Below are 16648 nucleotides of genomic sequence, written 5' to 3'. Positions count from 1 at the left end.
TAAAATAAAATAAATAAAAAACATTGCAAATAATTTGTAAACTACAAACTAATAATTTAAATGCTATACATGTAGTACGCAAAGTACCCCACTTAGGTAATCTACAGGGTATGCAAACAGTCGAATGCTAGCTTTTGATTGCTTTCAGCATAAACATAAAGTAGAATGACTTTTCAATCAAAAAAAAACTTTGTGCAAGCACAACTACCCCATTCGCTGCTGCCGCGTTGTCTAGGGTATTTGCAAATTCAAATTCTTATTAAGTTGTGCAAAAGGCAGCAAAAAGAAGGAAGAGGAGGAAGAAAAAGTACAACGGCGACAACAGCGGCGACATTGCTCCTTATAACAATGTCGAGCACGAGCTTTGAATAGTTTTGGCTTGTAAGCAGCGGGGATTAGCGAAGGCAGCGAAGAAGACGAAGAAGAAGCAGAAGAGGAGAACGAAGAAGAAGATGAGGTGATGTGCTAGCATTGTTGTTGGCTTGCTGGTTGCTGTTAATGTTATTGTTGTTGGTCAGCGGCCGTGATTTTGCACAGCGCTAGAAAAAAAAAACCAAAAAGGTAAATAAACGAAATGAAATGAAGTAGACGATGACGAAGCCAAAAATGAAAAAAAGAGAAAAAGCATGAGAAAAAGAATGACGTGCAAATGCATGGGCGAGAGAGGGAGAGAGAGAGAGTGTAAGTGAGTCGTGTAAAAGGGGTGAGAGTGGCTGCGGGCAGGGGAAGCGGGCGGGCAACAGCGGGCGGTCAGCTTAAGTTGGCGACAATGAGAAGTGCAAAATTGCTGTCCCGTTGCTGGCTTGACCCCAAAATGAGACGACCTCACAATGCAATTGCTGCTGCTGTTGTTGTTGTTATTGTTGTCATCTCGCTTGCGCCAACGCAGAGCCCTTCGTTATCTTCACCATCGCATTACTTTGTATTGTTGTTGTTGCTGCTTTGCCTCGAGACAACGACAGCGACAACGCGACATGCACATGACATATTTCTGCATTTGTGTGCGCAGTTTCCTCTCACACAGTCAAAACTCACACCACTCGCTACATACATGGCAAGGCATGGCAAAGCCACCACACTCTTGCCATTCCATAGCCACCTCAGCCTACTGCACATTACGCCGATATTCACCAGACCTCATCCTCATCCCACCTCAGTCCTCACACAGAGCGCCACCTCGCTCACTTTGCCTTCTTGCTGCTTCTCCCTCGTTCTCTTTCGCCTCCTTACACTATTTGTGTCACTTAATCCGCTGCCAGGCAGGCAGCCTTTGTTATTGTAATGCCGCTAGCTTAAAGAGCTTCGCTGACGCTTATCATTCAGCTACAGCATTTGACGTCGCCGTCGCCGTTGACGCTGACGCTGACTACGACTGCGACGGCGACGTTGCTATTGCTTGTTTTCACATGCGAAAAATGCAAAAGTTTGCGTTGCTCTGAACCATACACAAAACGAAAGAAAAAAAAAAAAAATTGGCTGAGCCGCGCGAATGAGTTTGCCGGCTCGGGAGCTCGGGGGCTCGGGCGGGAGTACTATAAGGGCCAGCCAAAGGCAGTTGGCGTAAAATTTTTGCAACTATTTTGTGGCAAGTTTATAACGAAATGCTGCAAATTGGTTTGGTTTAGGTTCGGCTTTGGCTTCGTTTGGTTTTTGCGCCAACGGATTGACTTTTTCCCAGGAAGTCCCTTTTATTTTTATTTTTGTTTTCTTTTTTTTTCGGTGGGAGGCAGGCTTTGTTATTGCAACACCCCTATGCTTTTTTTTTTAGAATAAATTGGGGACGCCAGAGTATGAAACATGCATACGCCATTTGGTTGTTTGCCAAAGCCCCAACAGCAGCAGCAAATATAGATTGCAAGTCCTTGTTGTGCTTGGAATCCTATTTAAGGACTCCACACACACACACACACACACACACACACACATAGAATCAGAGGGAGGCAAGCTAAGCTCATCTGAATCTCACATTTTTGTGGCAACAATACACTTATCAAACTTGCAGCTGAACTGCACTTCAGTTTTACGCATTACCTTCGCTTAGAAGTAACGCTCAACTTTTTCCCAAGTCCAAGTCTTCAAAAGTGAAACAAACTGTTTTGCGATTTCGCATTCGAGAAGATTTATGAAACTTAACTGTTAAGCTGCTAACCTAGCATAAAATTGCCACTCAGCTGACGTGCAGCCAACTTAATGAGGCCCAGCGTTGCCAGACAGCTCAGTTTTTGATTTAGTCATTGGCAAAATGAAATCTCTTCAAATCTTAAATCTGATCAATCAATTGTGAACATAAATATTTTATAAAATTTAAATACGAAATAACAATAAAAGACTCATAAAACTTAAGCTGCTAACCAAGCATAAAATTGCCACTCAGCTGACGTGCAGCCAACTTAATGAGGTTGAGCGTTGCCAGACAGCTCAGTTTTTGATTTAGTCATTGGCAAAATGAAATCTCTTCAAACCTCAAATCTGATCAATCAATTGTGAACACAAATATTTTATAAAACTTAAAAACGAAAGAACAATAAAAGACTCATAAAACTTAAGCTGCTAACCTAGCATAAAATTGCCACTCAGCTGACGTGCAGCCAACTTAATGATGTTGAGCGTTGCCACACAGCTCAGTTTTTGATTTAGTCATTGGCAAAATGTAATTTCTTTAGACTGATCAACCAATTTCGTTGTAAATACAAATATTTTATCAACCTGAAATACAAAAGAACAATAGCGAATATCTAAATAATTCATACAGATTTCGCAAACATCAATAAATAATAAACACATAAACATGAAACACGTATATCATATTAGATGTGAAATTATGCCATGCAAAGCAATCTGTCGCACATTTTAATAAACGATGCCCAACAACAAAGCTGAAAGTAAAAGTTTAGACAAACTAATTGTGCATTAATTAAGTTGATTTAAAGCACAAAGCTCACACAAGTTTTGCACAATTTTGCAACAAAATTGCTTAATTGCATTTAAAAACAAAAACAAAAAAATGCGTAAGTTATATTTAAAAACAAAAAAAGCTGTTGACACAAAAAAAAGAGTGTGTTGAAAACTTTTTCAATTTTGTCCATGATTACGTAATGGAAATTGAAAGCAAAGCCACACAGCAAAAGCCACAGCAATGACAACCGCCAACGCAGAAAAATGCTCGAAAATTTCTCGCAAAATTTTCGAAAATTTATTGCTTAGAAATTTGGCAATTTGAAAGCAATTTAGCATGATTCCGACTGCAAGTTGCAAACCCAAAAATGCAGCACTTGAAAAACAGGAGAACAGGAGAAAAAAAATGTTAGAAAGGAAAGGGAAATGCACAGCGAGGGAGAGAGCGTGGGACAGAGTGAGAGGTGGGAGTGCAAAATAAAAATATATAAAAAAGAAAGTTTTGCCCGCACGCATGCAAATTGAAATAGTTGGGCAAACTTGCTGCTGCACAAACCTTTTTGGGGGAGGCCAACAGCAAAGAAGAAGAGTGAGAAGGAGGAAGAGGAGGGGGAGTAAAGAGCAGAGTGTGGGGGGGGGGAAGACTAAAGCTTTTTGGCAATTATGAACAGCAATGGGAATTTCAGCGGCAACTTCCACTTACGAGCCAACCTTATTCACCTCTTCCTCACCTCACCCCCTCCCTTTGCCCCCTTTGGCCCCAGAGTTTGGCAACTCGCAAACCGTTACATAGTTCATTAATATATCAGGCTTTAATCTCCGTCTGGCAGCCGCCATCATCCGATGCTAAACAAGCGTAAAACGCTTTTTACCGGAAACTTATAAACGCAACGCGCTAATTATTTTTCGCCTTGGTCGCCCCCCTCCGCGCCCCCTTCGCACCCCCTCGACCAAAACCAAAACTCTTTCGCTGCAGTCGACGCCGAAACCGAAGCCGACGTCGGCTTTGGCTTTCAGCTTCCTTTGGAGCGCCAGCATCGAGTTACTTTGCTTGCCCTCAGCCTTAGCTTCAGCTTCAGCTGCACAGTGGTGTCAAATCGCTCAGTTCATCTCACTTTCATGAACTGCGAGAACATGAGACTGTTTTCGCAATCAATTAACCAAACTTGTTTAAACAATAATCAAATATACAAAACACACAAACACGGTTGCCACTTTTGGTACAAATTTACCAAAACTGGTATATTTTTTATGCGTTGGTACATTGGATCACTTTTTTTCATATTGGTACATTTTCAATATGCCTGGTCTAGTATTTAAAGTTTTCATAAAATTTTATATTCACACATATTATTTTAACAAATGGCTTTGTTCCACCAGACACAAATTTTGTATCAGTAGGAAATCGAAAAGTATAATTGATTAAATGAAAGTTCTGTTTTTGGTTTTCTTTTTATACTGTATACTAGACTATAATTTGAAGAAAAAAATGAAATATGAAACAATAAAAGATAATTTTAAAAAATACCGAAAACAATTTGTGGTACATTTTTGCTAAAATTGGTAAATTTTTTTAAAATTTTGGTACAAAACATCTTTTTGGAATGGCAACCGTGCACACAAATAGGTGAGAGTAATAAATTCGCCAGCTTAAAAGTATGCTACAGTTTTTGTGCAAGTTTTTGCTTGCATTAAAACTGTAGCATACTTTTAAGCTGGCAAATTTATTTGATGCCACATTAATAGATAAATTCAAATGATAAATTGTGTCATAGAAAGCAATGCAAATTCTATTCGATTTGAATTTAGCTATATTTTAATAGATATAGATCTTTTAATTATTAATATATATTTGAGAAATTACTGAAATTAGTTGTAAGAAAATCATTTTAAAGATTTATTCTGAAATTAGTTATATTAAGATCAATTCTAATTATGAAACAATTTTTGAGATTGATTTGGAAATTGGTTGTAGTAAAATAGAAAATATTTTGTTAAGAAAATACTGAAATTTGTTGTAAGAAAATCATTCCTAATTATGAAAATATTTTAAAGATTTATTCTGAAATTAGTTATATTAAAATCAATTCTAATTATGAAAATATTTTAAAGATCTATTCTGAATTTAGTTATATTAAGATCAATTCTAATTATGAAAATATTTTTGAGATTGATTTGGAAATTGGTTGTGATAAAATCGAATTTAAATTATGAAAATATTTTGTTAAGAAAATACTGAAATTAGTTGTAAGAAAATCATTCCCAATTATGAAAATATTTTTAAGATTTATTCTGAAATTAGTTATATTAAGATCAATTCTAATTATGAAAATATTTTTGAGATTGATTTGGAAATTAGTTGTAGTAAAATCGAATTGAAATTATGAAAATATTTTGTTAAGAAAATACTGAGATTAGTTGTAATAAAATTAAGCATAAAACAACTGTGACAATCACTGTGCCGTCTTAGTGAATAAAATTGTGTGCGGGTAGCAATCTGTTTGTGTGTGTGTGTGTGCGTGTGTGTGCAAATGCAAAGTTTTTTGTGGGTCGGAAATAAGGAAAGGAATGGCAAGAAGCAGAAGAAGAAGAAGAAGCAGAAATGGCTATATCGGTTGCGGAGTGTCGCGTATTAGCGCCAAGACATACAACATTTCATTTTGGGCTTAGCGTGTGGAAGCGAAGCGCAAAGCGTTTTCTTTTTAATTTCTAGGGGAAAGAAGACAATGCTTGAGTCGACTGAACGACTAAAGCAAAGCAAATGGCGATGACTAAAGCAAATGGCGACACAGCGATAGGCAATGGCGACCGAAGTCGACTTCGATGTCGACTTCGACTTCGGCGTAGGCGTAGAAGTTGACGTCGGCGTCGGCGTTGCTGCTGCCATTTCCGCTTCCGTTTCCGCCTGCACGTACGTGGAGCACTTTGGCCTAACTGCTTGCCACATGTTGTGTGTACACACACACACACACCCGCATACACACAGATAGATAGACGGAGCTTAGGCATGCCACGAACATCAGTTCGTGTGTAGTTGTTGTTGCTGTCTTCTAGTTTTGTTGCCAGCTCGTTTTTGGCTCGGCTTGGCTTGCCGCTTATTGTAGTTAAGTTTTATGCCGCCATTTTCTTCCGCTTTGCGTGCTGCACGTACTTGTCCCTCCTCATCCTCTCGTTCTCTGTCTCTTTCTTGGTTTCCTCTCGGCATCTTTGCACCTAATTCCATTTTCACTTTCTTTGATGATGCTCAATTTTTTGCATCATTAATCTTAAGCGATTTTCAGCTTTGACGCTGACAGACGCACTCGCTCTCTCTTTCTCTCTCTATCTATCTCTCTCTCTCTCTCTTTCGCTCGCTTTTTGCAGTCTTGCAGTTTACACTATGCAGTCCAGCATATTAAAATGTCTTGAAATATGAGGTTGACTAGCATGAAATATGATGGCATTATGCATAAAAATCATTTCATCAACTCAACGGATCTTAATGAATTCTTTGAATAACAGCGAACAGTCACGAACAACATTTCCTTAAATTTGCATTTGCTTTACATGCACTTCGCAACTTAACATTATGTAAATTAACATATTTTAACATAACCTGCAATGCGTTTCACTTTCACTTTGATGCATGTTAATCAATCGCATCAGCGCTGTTAACTTTTATTCAACATCTTGCAGCTGCAATTATTTGTATTCAATTTGTTTCTCAATTATTTTGTATGCTAAGAACAAAAACTATCATTCATTGAACATTTTTAAATTATTTAATTTATGTTATTTGCATTTCTGTTAACGTTCTTTAAAAATCTGAAAAATATTGAATATGTTTTATCAATTAAATTATTTACAAATAAACCAGTTGACGATAACTTGTCTAACAAATTCTAGTTTTTTAAATTAAGTAACTTGTGTTAAGTAAAATCCTTTAGCAACTTTTGAAATATGTTAAGTTTCCTATGGAAAAGTTTACAGTTTTCGGAAGTGTTAATTCACTGTTAAGCTACTTAACATATCATATCATATTTTAATGTGCTTTCCATGCCATTCTAAATTATTTATTTAATTATTATAATACCACAAAAATACTAAATATACCAAAGGTTATATTTGGTTTATTGAGGTTTTATGCTATTTAAAGTATAACATTAAATGGATTACTGTCTCAATATAAAGATCTTAGTTGCTTTGGCTGACAGTCTGGCTTATTTTGTAATCTATAGTATATATTGAATGCAGTATTATATTAATATACCAAATATAAACTTTAGTATATTTTAGAATTTTTGCGATATTTTAATTGTGTATAATATTGGACTAATACAGCACTGCTTTGCATTTAATGAATGCAGTACTATAGCAATATACCAAGTATACCACTCGGTATATTTTTAGTATTATGTGGTATATTAATTTGGTATATTGTAAGAATAATACAGCACTGATTTACTCAGACGAGCACAGTCGACTCTAGCATTCTTACTCGTTAAATAAATGATAATATATAAAAATCCATTAAATAAATTCAACTATTAAAATATAAATATGGGAACAGAACTAGTTCAAAACAAATAAGAAAGCTACAGTTGAGTGTACTCGACTGTGAGATACCCGCTATCCATTATAATAAAGGCAAAATATTGCGGTATTATTTTCAAAATATACCGAAAATACTAAATATATACCAAATGGTATGTTTGGTTTATCGATATAGTACAAAATATACCACAATATCAGATTGTCGGCCAAAGCATCTAAGACCCCTAGTAAGTAGGCGTGTCTGCCCATGCAAAAGTATTTCTTTAATAACTTCCACAATTTTTATCTGATCGCAACCAAATTTTAAGGAACTACTATAGTAATTATTGTATATACCAAAATTCGTAGCTCTAGCTTTAAAATTACGCTTGTTATTCGATTTTTTTGATTTTCGGGGGCGGAAGTGGGCGTGGTAAAAATTTGAAACAAACTTGATCTACGTGCAAACATAACAAATGCGGTCGAAAAAAGATTATAGCTCTATCTCTTATAGTCTCGGAGATCTAGGTGTTCATACGGACGGACGGACAGACAGACAGACGGACATGGCTATATTGTCTCGGCTGTTGACGCTGATCAAGAATATATATACTTTATAGGCTCGGAGATGCCTCGTTCTACCTGTTACATACATTTCCTGCCAGCACAAAGTTATAATACCCTTCTATCCTATGGATAGCGGGTATAATAAAACAGCTAAAACAGCTAAAACTTTCAACACACGCTTTTGGGCACTTTAACATAAATGTGAACTGAACTCCATTAGCTAATTTAACAGCCAGCTGTTACGGCAACAGTTGTTCAACTATTAAGCTGTAATCAAATTATGTTAATGCTGTCCACATGCTCTCTCTCTCTTTCTTTCGACTATTAACACTTTCGGCAGCTGGCAACGTTCAGTGTTCAGTGTGTGTGTGTGTGTGTCTGTGTGTTATGCATTCTCACATGGATTTGGACCCTATGAAATTTCACGCTCGATTTGCTGCTCAGTTTTGTCAGCTTAACAGCGTTCCAGCTGAACTACATAAGTGTGTGTCCTGCGTCCTCTGTGTGTGTGTGTGTGTGTGTGGTGTGTATGTGTGGTGTGTGGTGTGTGTGTGTGTGTGTGTGTGTGTGTGTGTGTGTGTGTGTGTCGCTGTCGCTGAGTTTTCATAGTTTGCGCACAACAAAACAATTTCTCTCTATTTTACATTCATCTTGGAGGGCGCAGAGCTTAGTGACCGCCCCGCCTCGCCCTGCCCCTCATCGCCCCTTCGCACCGTCCCGTCCGATTTGTAGATTTCAAGTCCCATAAATTTTAAGTGTCAATATATAAAAACCGCATATGTGCGGCCAGCGGCGACTGCGGCGGCAGCGAGTCGAAATTCATAAATTTTGCCATGGAACCAAATGGTAAAATAAAATGCAGCAGCTTTTCCTCTCTTTTATAGTTTTCTATGTATGTGTGTGTGTGTGTGTGTGTGTATTCACATTCGTTTTCATGTCCATGCTCGTTGCATGTGGCCGGAGGGCACAGTGGCACAGTGTGGCACAGAGGCCAAGCCAATGCTTGCCACATGACGCCCCGGGTTCGGTGCGGATTTTATTTTATTACAAACGTAAAGTAAAACCAAGTCAGATGCCTCAACACATCACAGGATGGCATCAAAGCTACCCTGCAAATCACTAAAAGACATTCTCAACTTTTTTGAAACTTAGAATTTAATCTAGTAACAAAATTAAAAATTAACAAAATATCCTGCAAATAAGGAAATTTCTAATATACGCAAATGTGTAAAAAAAAATCTTTTTTTTTTATAATTGCAAAAAAATATATTGATATCTTTAACTTGTTGAAAGTCTTATTTCTTTATTTTCAGTGTATCTTACAGTATTTTCTTATGATCTTTGTAGAGACAACGCTATACTCTGTAATTTATCATGAAATTCGAATCTTCGGGGAAAAAAACACATTCTTAGCCAAACATATTAAAAAGCAAGCTAATAAAATAGCCAACTTCTTCTATTTAATATACCCTGTAATTACTAAATAATCCATTAAACGTTTTACATTTCTTAAGCAATTAAGCTGAAATTTTCCGAATAATCATTTTAAAAATTTACAATTTTAAATTTCTGAATTGAAACCTAGAAATATTGGAATACTTTTTGAAATTCTTCATAGTCAGAAAATAAATAAATACATGCCCTGTACTTACTAAAGACTTTTATAAAAGTTTTACATTTATTTATCGAGTAAGCTAAAATTTTCAGAAAATTATAAATTGTTCAATAAAATCTTGAAAATTTGAATAATTTTTGTATTTTTTTATTGTCAACAAATATACCCTTTAATTCGTATCTAACATTTACATTTCTTAAGCGACTAAGCTGAAATTTTCAGAATATTCATTTTAAAAATTCACAATTTTAAATTTCTGAATTGAAACCTAGAAATATTGGAATACTTTTTGAAATTCTTCTTAGTTAGAAAATAAATAAATACATGCCCTGTACTTACTAAAGGCTTCTATAAAAGTTTTACATTTATTTATCGATTAAGCTAAAATTTTCAGTATGTGAACTATAAAATGAAATCTTGAAAATTTGAATAATTCTTGTATTTTTTTCATTGTCAACAATTATACCCTTTAATTACTAAGGATTCGTATTTAACATTTACATTTCTTAAGCGACTAAGCTGAAATTTTCAGAATATGATCTATCCATTAAAATAAATGTAATTACTAAAGATTCTAATATAATATTTTAATATCTATAGCTTTTGTTGAAATTGAATATAAGTTATTCATGAAAAGAACTTGTAAGCCAGAAAGAAGACATAAAATTTGAGCAAGATTAAATTAATAGGCTTAAGTTGGCAACCAAATCGAAAACACTTAGCAACCTCTACTCTATAAGCTACCCAATTGACGCTCTGTCATTATGTACAGAGTATAGGAACAGCAGTCAAGTTGTAAAAAGCGAGAAAAACAATATTAAATGAAATAAAACAGGAGCCACAAGGACACAGCGACAACGACAACGACGGAATGAAGAAAACGGCGACTGCACTTAACTTCACCGGCAAATGCAATGCGAAAGGTTCTTCCAAAAAAAAAACGGAGGAAAAAACGGAGGAAAAAACGGGAGAAACGAAATAAAGAAATGAAGAGAAAAGCCACTTGAAGCTGGTCAGTTGGCTGGCTCAGTGTGTGTTGCAGAGATGCGGTGGCTGGTGCGGTGAATGCTTTACTGTCCTCCAGACTCGCCAGACAGAAGGCAATCAAAGCGAAAGGCAGTCGCAATGAGAACAAACGAAATGTTGAGCTATCGCTTGGCTGTCAAGTATTGGCCAAATATCAGTTTGATTCGACAATTTCGCAGTAGCAATAAAGTTTTTTTCCCACTTTTTTTTTTTGCTCGACAATCGGGCTATCGACAATCGACACTGGACAATCGATATGTGCTACTCGGTAACCCCACGTCCCCTTGACAATCAAAAAACACAAGCAATTTGCTGAGCTAAAGTGGTTTATGAGGCACAACTTCATGTGAAAGTGCTTCGAATATGGCTGCGATTGTTTTTGCTTTTTTTGGACATGTGGTGAGTGGTTGAATGACGAGTGGTTGAATGGCTGCTGAATTGGAAGCGGCGAGCGACGAGTGGCGAGTGGCGAGTGACGAGTGGCGAGTGGATTACCGCAGCGCATTGTGCAGCTGAAATAGCTGAAATTGTGCTTGCTGCAATTTGCCAACTATATTTACAATATAAATTCCTTCATTATCACAGTTTATGGTTTCAGAGGTAAAACACACAATATTTGCATTTTGTGGCAACACAAAAAAGACAAAAATAGAAAATAGAATAATAAACCATTATTCAACAAACTCTGAGAAAAGTTCAATAAAAAAGACCAGAAATACTTTTTGTAGTATTCAAAATTGAAAAGAAACTCGGAATAATTTCTTAATACTTAGTAATTACTACTAATATTAAATAAAAGAGACACAAAAAAGATAAAAGATAATTTTTTGTAATAAAATATAATAATAAACTATACATATTGAAATAGCAAAAGTAAATTTTAAAAAATAAATTAAATAGAGTAATATTAAAAATTGAAAAGAAACTATGAATAACTTCTTAAGACTTACAAATTTTTAAAGAAACAATTAAATACAACAATTTCTCAATCAATTCTTAACTATAATTTTATGTAAAATTGTAGTCAACTCCTTTTCAAGGTTCTCATAAATGTTCGTCAAGCCATTAGATAAATTCCAAGTATCATCATCGTTAATGCAAAAAGACAAACAACTTGCAAATTCACACACAAAAATGTTGGTGGGATTTTTATACCCGCTACCCATAGGGTAGAAGGGTATTATAACTTTGTGCCGGCAGGAAATGTATGTAACAGGTAGAAGGAGGCATCTCCGACCCTATAAAGTATATATATTCTTGATCAGCGTCAACAGCCGAGTCGATATAGCCATGTCCGTCTGTCCGTCTGTCCGTCCGTCCGTATGAAACACTGGATCTCAGAGACTATAAGAGATAGAGCTATAATTTTTTTTCGACAGCATTTGTTATGTTTGCACGCAGATCAAGTTTGTTTCAAATTTTTGCCACGCCCACTTCCGCCCCCGCAAATCAAAAAAATCGAATAACAAGCCTAATTTTAAAGCTAGAGTTACGAATTTTGGTATATGCAATAATTACTGTAATAGTTATGATTCCTGAAAATTTGGTTGCGATCAGATAAAAATTGTGGAAGTTATTAAAGAAATACTTTTGTATGGGCAAAAACTCCTACTTACTAGGGGTCTGAGTTGCTTTGGCCGACAATCTGGTACATTGTGCCGTCTATGGTATATTTCGAATGCGGTACTATATCGATATACCACATATACCATTTGGTATATTTTTTAGTACTTTTTAGTATTTTCGGTATATTTTGAAAATGATACCGCAATATTTTGCCTTTATTTAAAATGGGTAGCGGGTATCTCACAGTCGAGCACACTCGACTGTAACTTTCTTACTTGTTCTTTTTGGTTTTGGCAAATTAAACGTTTGCTTTTGACGGAGAAAAGACAGAAGGTTGAACAGATGGTGGCAAACAAAAAAAGTTGGTCTCTAATTAAATATAACTTAAAGTCTATCAAACACAAATTAATCACTAAGAGCCACAAATTAGGATGTCGTGGGCTAAAGAACGCGCAAAAGTGGCTCCCAAGAACGCCTAAAAAAAAAAAGAAAACGTGGGGAAAAAACAAAGTCAAAGTTTTTTTTCTTTTGCTCTTTTTTTACGACTTTTCTTAGATTATTTCGCCAGCTGATTTCATTTAGCTAATCAGCTTATTGAACTTAAGGCCGAGGTGAGCTCTCGAGTCGAGAAGAAGCGCAAAACAAGAAAGAAAACCCAAAGTTGAAGTTGAAGTCAAGTGAAGTTGGCACTGGGGATTTCCTTCGAGGCTGCTTAAGAGCAGTTGCAGCAGCAGCAGCTGCTGCACAATCGCAATCTCAAATTCAATTTGTCGGATAGGTAGCCGAAAGTAAAAGAGAGAAAATCCACTGAAAAATCCACTTTTGCAGCTGTGTCACCAAATTAATTAATTACTATACACAATGAGAGTTTATTAAACCGCAAACGCTGCACAAAAGTGTCTTCGGAGTTAAGCGGCGCACAATCAATCAGCACTTCAATCGATTTCTGTCATTCAATTCACAATCTTGAGAGCTCGATCAGTTCAATTAGTCCACACGCATACATAATTAAGCGCTTTCAATTTGGGTGACCAAAGTTGGGCAGCGCTGTGTGTGTGCACTTCAATTTGTAATTAGCACTTCAATCATCAGAACTTCAACTTCAAGCTTATGAAAGAGAATTAACTAATTAGCCAACCGAAATCCCCATAACTTTTACATACTGCGGAGAACAATAATAATTAATCTCAACGGTCAATTCAGTTCTTTCACTTCAAATAGCTCAATCAAATGCCACCAGTCAATCATTATTTTGAACAAGTACATATATGTGCATCAATCGGCAGGTCAATCATTACCTCAATCAAATAGGCATATTTAACAACCAGGTTCATAACCTTTTAAATATAATTGACTTATCTTAAACCTAAAAGAAATCAAGTAAATAAAGTTTTCAATCACACAACAGCTCAATCATTACCTGAATCTGAAGGCTCAATAAACTGTAACCAATCAATCATTATTTTGGACAACATATTTTCCTAGAACTTTGTGAGCTAATATATGTATGTGCGACAATCAGCAGGTCAATCATTGTCTCAATCAAATAGAAATATTTATCAATCAGATCCAAACTGTTACAAATGTAATTGATTTATTATAAGCCCAATCGAAATCAAGTAAATAAAGATTTCAATCACGCACCAGCTCAATCATTACCTCAATCAAATAGGGAACATTCTTCTTAAAAATAAAATTTGCTTTTTATCGGAACCCTAAAGAAATGTATCACAATAAAAATTTAATCAATTCAATCAATAGTTTATGATAAACCTAATTCTAAGAAAATGTCAATCACTTGTGTTCAATCAATTTACTTGCTTATTTATAGGTAAGTCAACTACGTGAGACATTTCTGTTCGATTCAATAAAAGTGCATCAATCATTTCGTCAACCCTAAAGAAATTTATCACAATACAAATTTAATCAATTCAATCAATAGTTTATGATAAACCTAATTCTAAGAAAATGTCAATCACTTGTGTTCAATCAATAGTTTATGATAAACCTAATTCTAAGAAAATGTCAATCACTTGTGTTCAATCAATCTACTTGCTTATTTAAAGGTTAGTCAACTACGTGAGACATTTCTGTTCGATTCAATAAAAGTGCATCAATCATTTCGTCAATCTTCACTTTAGTTAATAAACGTTATTTAATGAGCACAACGGCCAAGCATAGATGTTAAACTAAGTAGTCTTTAGATTGTTAAATGAACAAATGATTCACTCCATACTGGATATCAATCAGGGCATTAATCAGTTGCAATCAATTTCAAGTTACTTGAGTAACTTGAGTAAAATACGCTGAATGGTTGCTGACGATAGAAACGAAAATGTAAACCAATCAGGCACTTCAATCAGTGCATCAATCAATTCGCCAGCTTATTCAATCAATGCAAATAACAACAATAATAATATTGTGAAATGCACTCACCTGAGTTGGTTGTGTCGAAAACAAATCGTTCGGTTGCTCCTGTGTTGCTGTTGGCAATACATGTTGCTGTTGCTGCTGTTGTTGTTGTTGTTGCTGCTGGAACTGTTGCTGGTAGTGTTGCTGCTGTTGATATTCATATTGCTGTTGCATTTGATATTGCAATTGTTGATATTTCAATTGCTGTTGCTGTTGCTGCTGCTGGCCGCCAGAGGTCGCCTGCTGTTGCCCCTGAACAAGCAACAGCTCAAATTGACAGCAGCAATAGAAGGCAATTGCCAGCAATTGAAATGTGTTGGCAACTCGGCATCGGCGGACTCGGCGGCGGCAACTCCTTCTTCGTCTTGTCGTCGACGACATGTTGCCGCCTCTAAAATCAGACGCTGCTTTTGCTGTTGCTGTTGCCTTTCCGCTGTCCGCTGTCCTCTGTCCTCTTTTGTCCTCCCTCGGCTCTTATTTTGTTACAAAAGTCTGTGGCAACAACTCGAATAAGTTGTCGTCTTCGTCTTCGTCGTCTGGTTTGTTATTCTTGGCCGGTTGCGCTTCAGTTGCCACTCTGTTGCAACTTTGCTCGCAAATTGTCAGACACTGCAAGCAGACGAGAAAGAAGAAGAAACAAGTTAAAGAAGAAGATACTGAAGAAGAGGCAAGAAGAACGCTAGAAACAATCGCAAAAGTCACTTCAAGTTGCCAGTTTGCAGCTCTACTAAACTTGAATTGCCACAAAGAAAACTCTCACACTCACACACTCACACACACACATACACTCACACACATGTTAGAACTTTCTCCGTCATAAATAAATGCTCAATAATTATATATTGGCTTCAAGTTACTTTAACAAATGTTGTGACAATTCTTGACAACGTTAACCAATAAATCTGCAACATTTTAAATTACTATACATAATAGTATAAATTATGCAAATAAAATTGTTGAAGCTTTAAATGTCACACAGATTCCTTTAGGACCGTGTATATGAAGTTATTACTAACAAAGGAAGCAACAAGTAAGAAAGCTACAGTCGAGTGTGCTCGACTTTGAGGTACACGCTACCCATTTTGAATAAAAACAAAATATTGCGGTATTTTTTTTTTTTTCAAATTTTCAGGAATCACAATTACAATCGTTATTATTGTAACTTATATACCAAAATTCGCAGCTATAGCTTTAAAATTACGCTTGTTATTCGATTTTGTTTGATTTTCGAGGGCGGAAGTGGGCGTGGCAAAAATTTGAAACAAACTTGATCTGCGTGCAAACATAACAAAAAAAAAATTATAGCCCTATCTCTTATAGTCTCTAAGATACAGTGTTTCATACGGACGGACGGACAGACAGACAGAACAAAAAAAATTGTTTCTTATAAAAAAAATTAAGAGGTCTAAGTCTTCTATTCAAATGACCAAGCTAAAAATTCAAATTGTTTTGAGAAGCTTTAAGAAAATGTTTGAAAACACACAAATTTGTTATAACATATTTGTATATTCAGTTGAATATTGGATTTTAAGTATCATTTAATACCAAATGTTTTTGCATATCAATTACATTTTAATAATCAATAAATGATAAATAAATATAATAGCAAACTTTAAATGCAAGCTGTTTTTTTTTCAACGATTTTCCACATTTGGAAATCGAAACTTTCTTTTAGGAATTCTTAGCACAATAATAGTTATAAATGTGCTTCTGTAAAACATTCTCTCTATCGCTGCCGCTGATATACATTATTTGAGATATATGTTATAATTGGAAGTGTGAGTGCGTATGGAAAATGCTGGAAAATTTCGTTAATTTAAATGTTTCATTTGTTCAATTATCGTGCAATTAAAGAGGCAATTGAAAACACACACACAACAATAACAACAATTGAACGCATGGCGCGAAGAAAAGCGGAAAAACTTCACAACTGCTAAATGGAAAACTGTGTAGACAACAACAACAACAGCAAGAAAAGTGCACAAAAATAATGAGCAGCAATCGTAAAGATTTTCGCTGGTAAATTAAGAGAGAAGAAGCAGAAGCAGCAGCAAG

The 16648-nt window shown here is 35.7% G+C and overlaps 1 protein-coding gene across 4 annotated transcripts in view; it reads right to left on the bottom strand.

The window, feature by feature from the left end:
- LOC132795176 (serine-rich adhesin for platelets) overlaps positions 1-16648 on the bottom strand; it is a 128251-nt gene that overhangs the window by 87384 nt on the left and 24219 nt on the right. For all 4 annotated transcript variants that reach the window (XR_009633422.1, XM_060805734.1, XM_060805736.1 and 1 more), the window contains exon 3: positions 14618-15202. Coding sequence is in view for 3 of the 4 variants with exons in the window: in XM_060805734.1 (XP_060661717.1) it covers positions 14618-14974 (357 nt within the window). In the remaining variant the exon portion in view is untranslated. The remainder of the gene's footprint in view (positions 1-14617; positions 15203-16648) is intronic.

This window comes from Drosophila nasuta, chromosome X, assembly GCF_023558535.2.
Source record: "Drosophila nasuta strain 15112-1781.00 chromosome X, ASM2355853v1, whole genome shotgun sequence".
NCBI lineage: Eukaryota > Metazoa > Arthropoda > Insecta > Diptera > Drosophilidae > Drosophila > Drosophila nasuta.
Note: the sequence above shows the minus strand (reverse complement) of the source record. Positions and strands in the feature narration are given on the sequence as shown.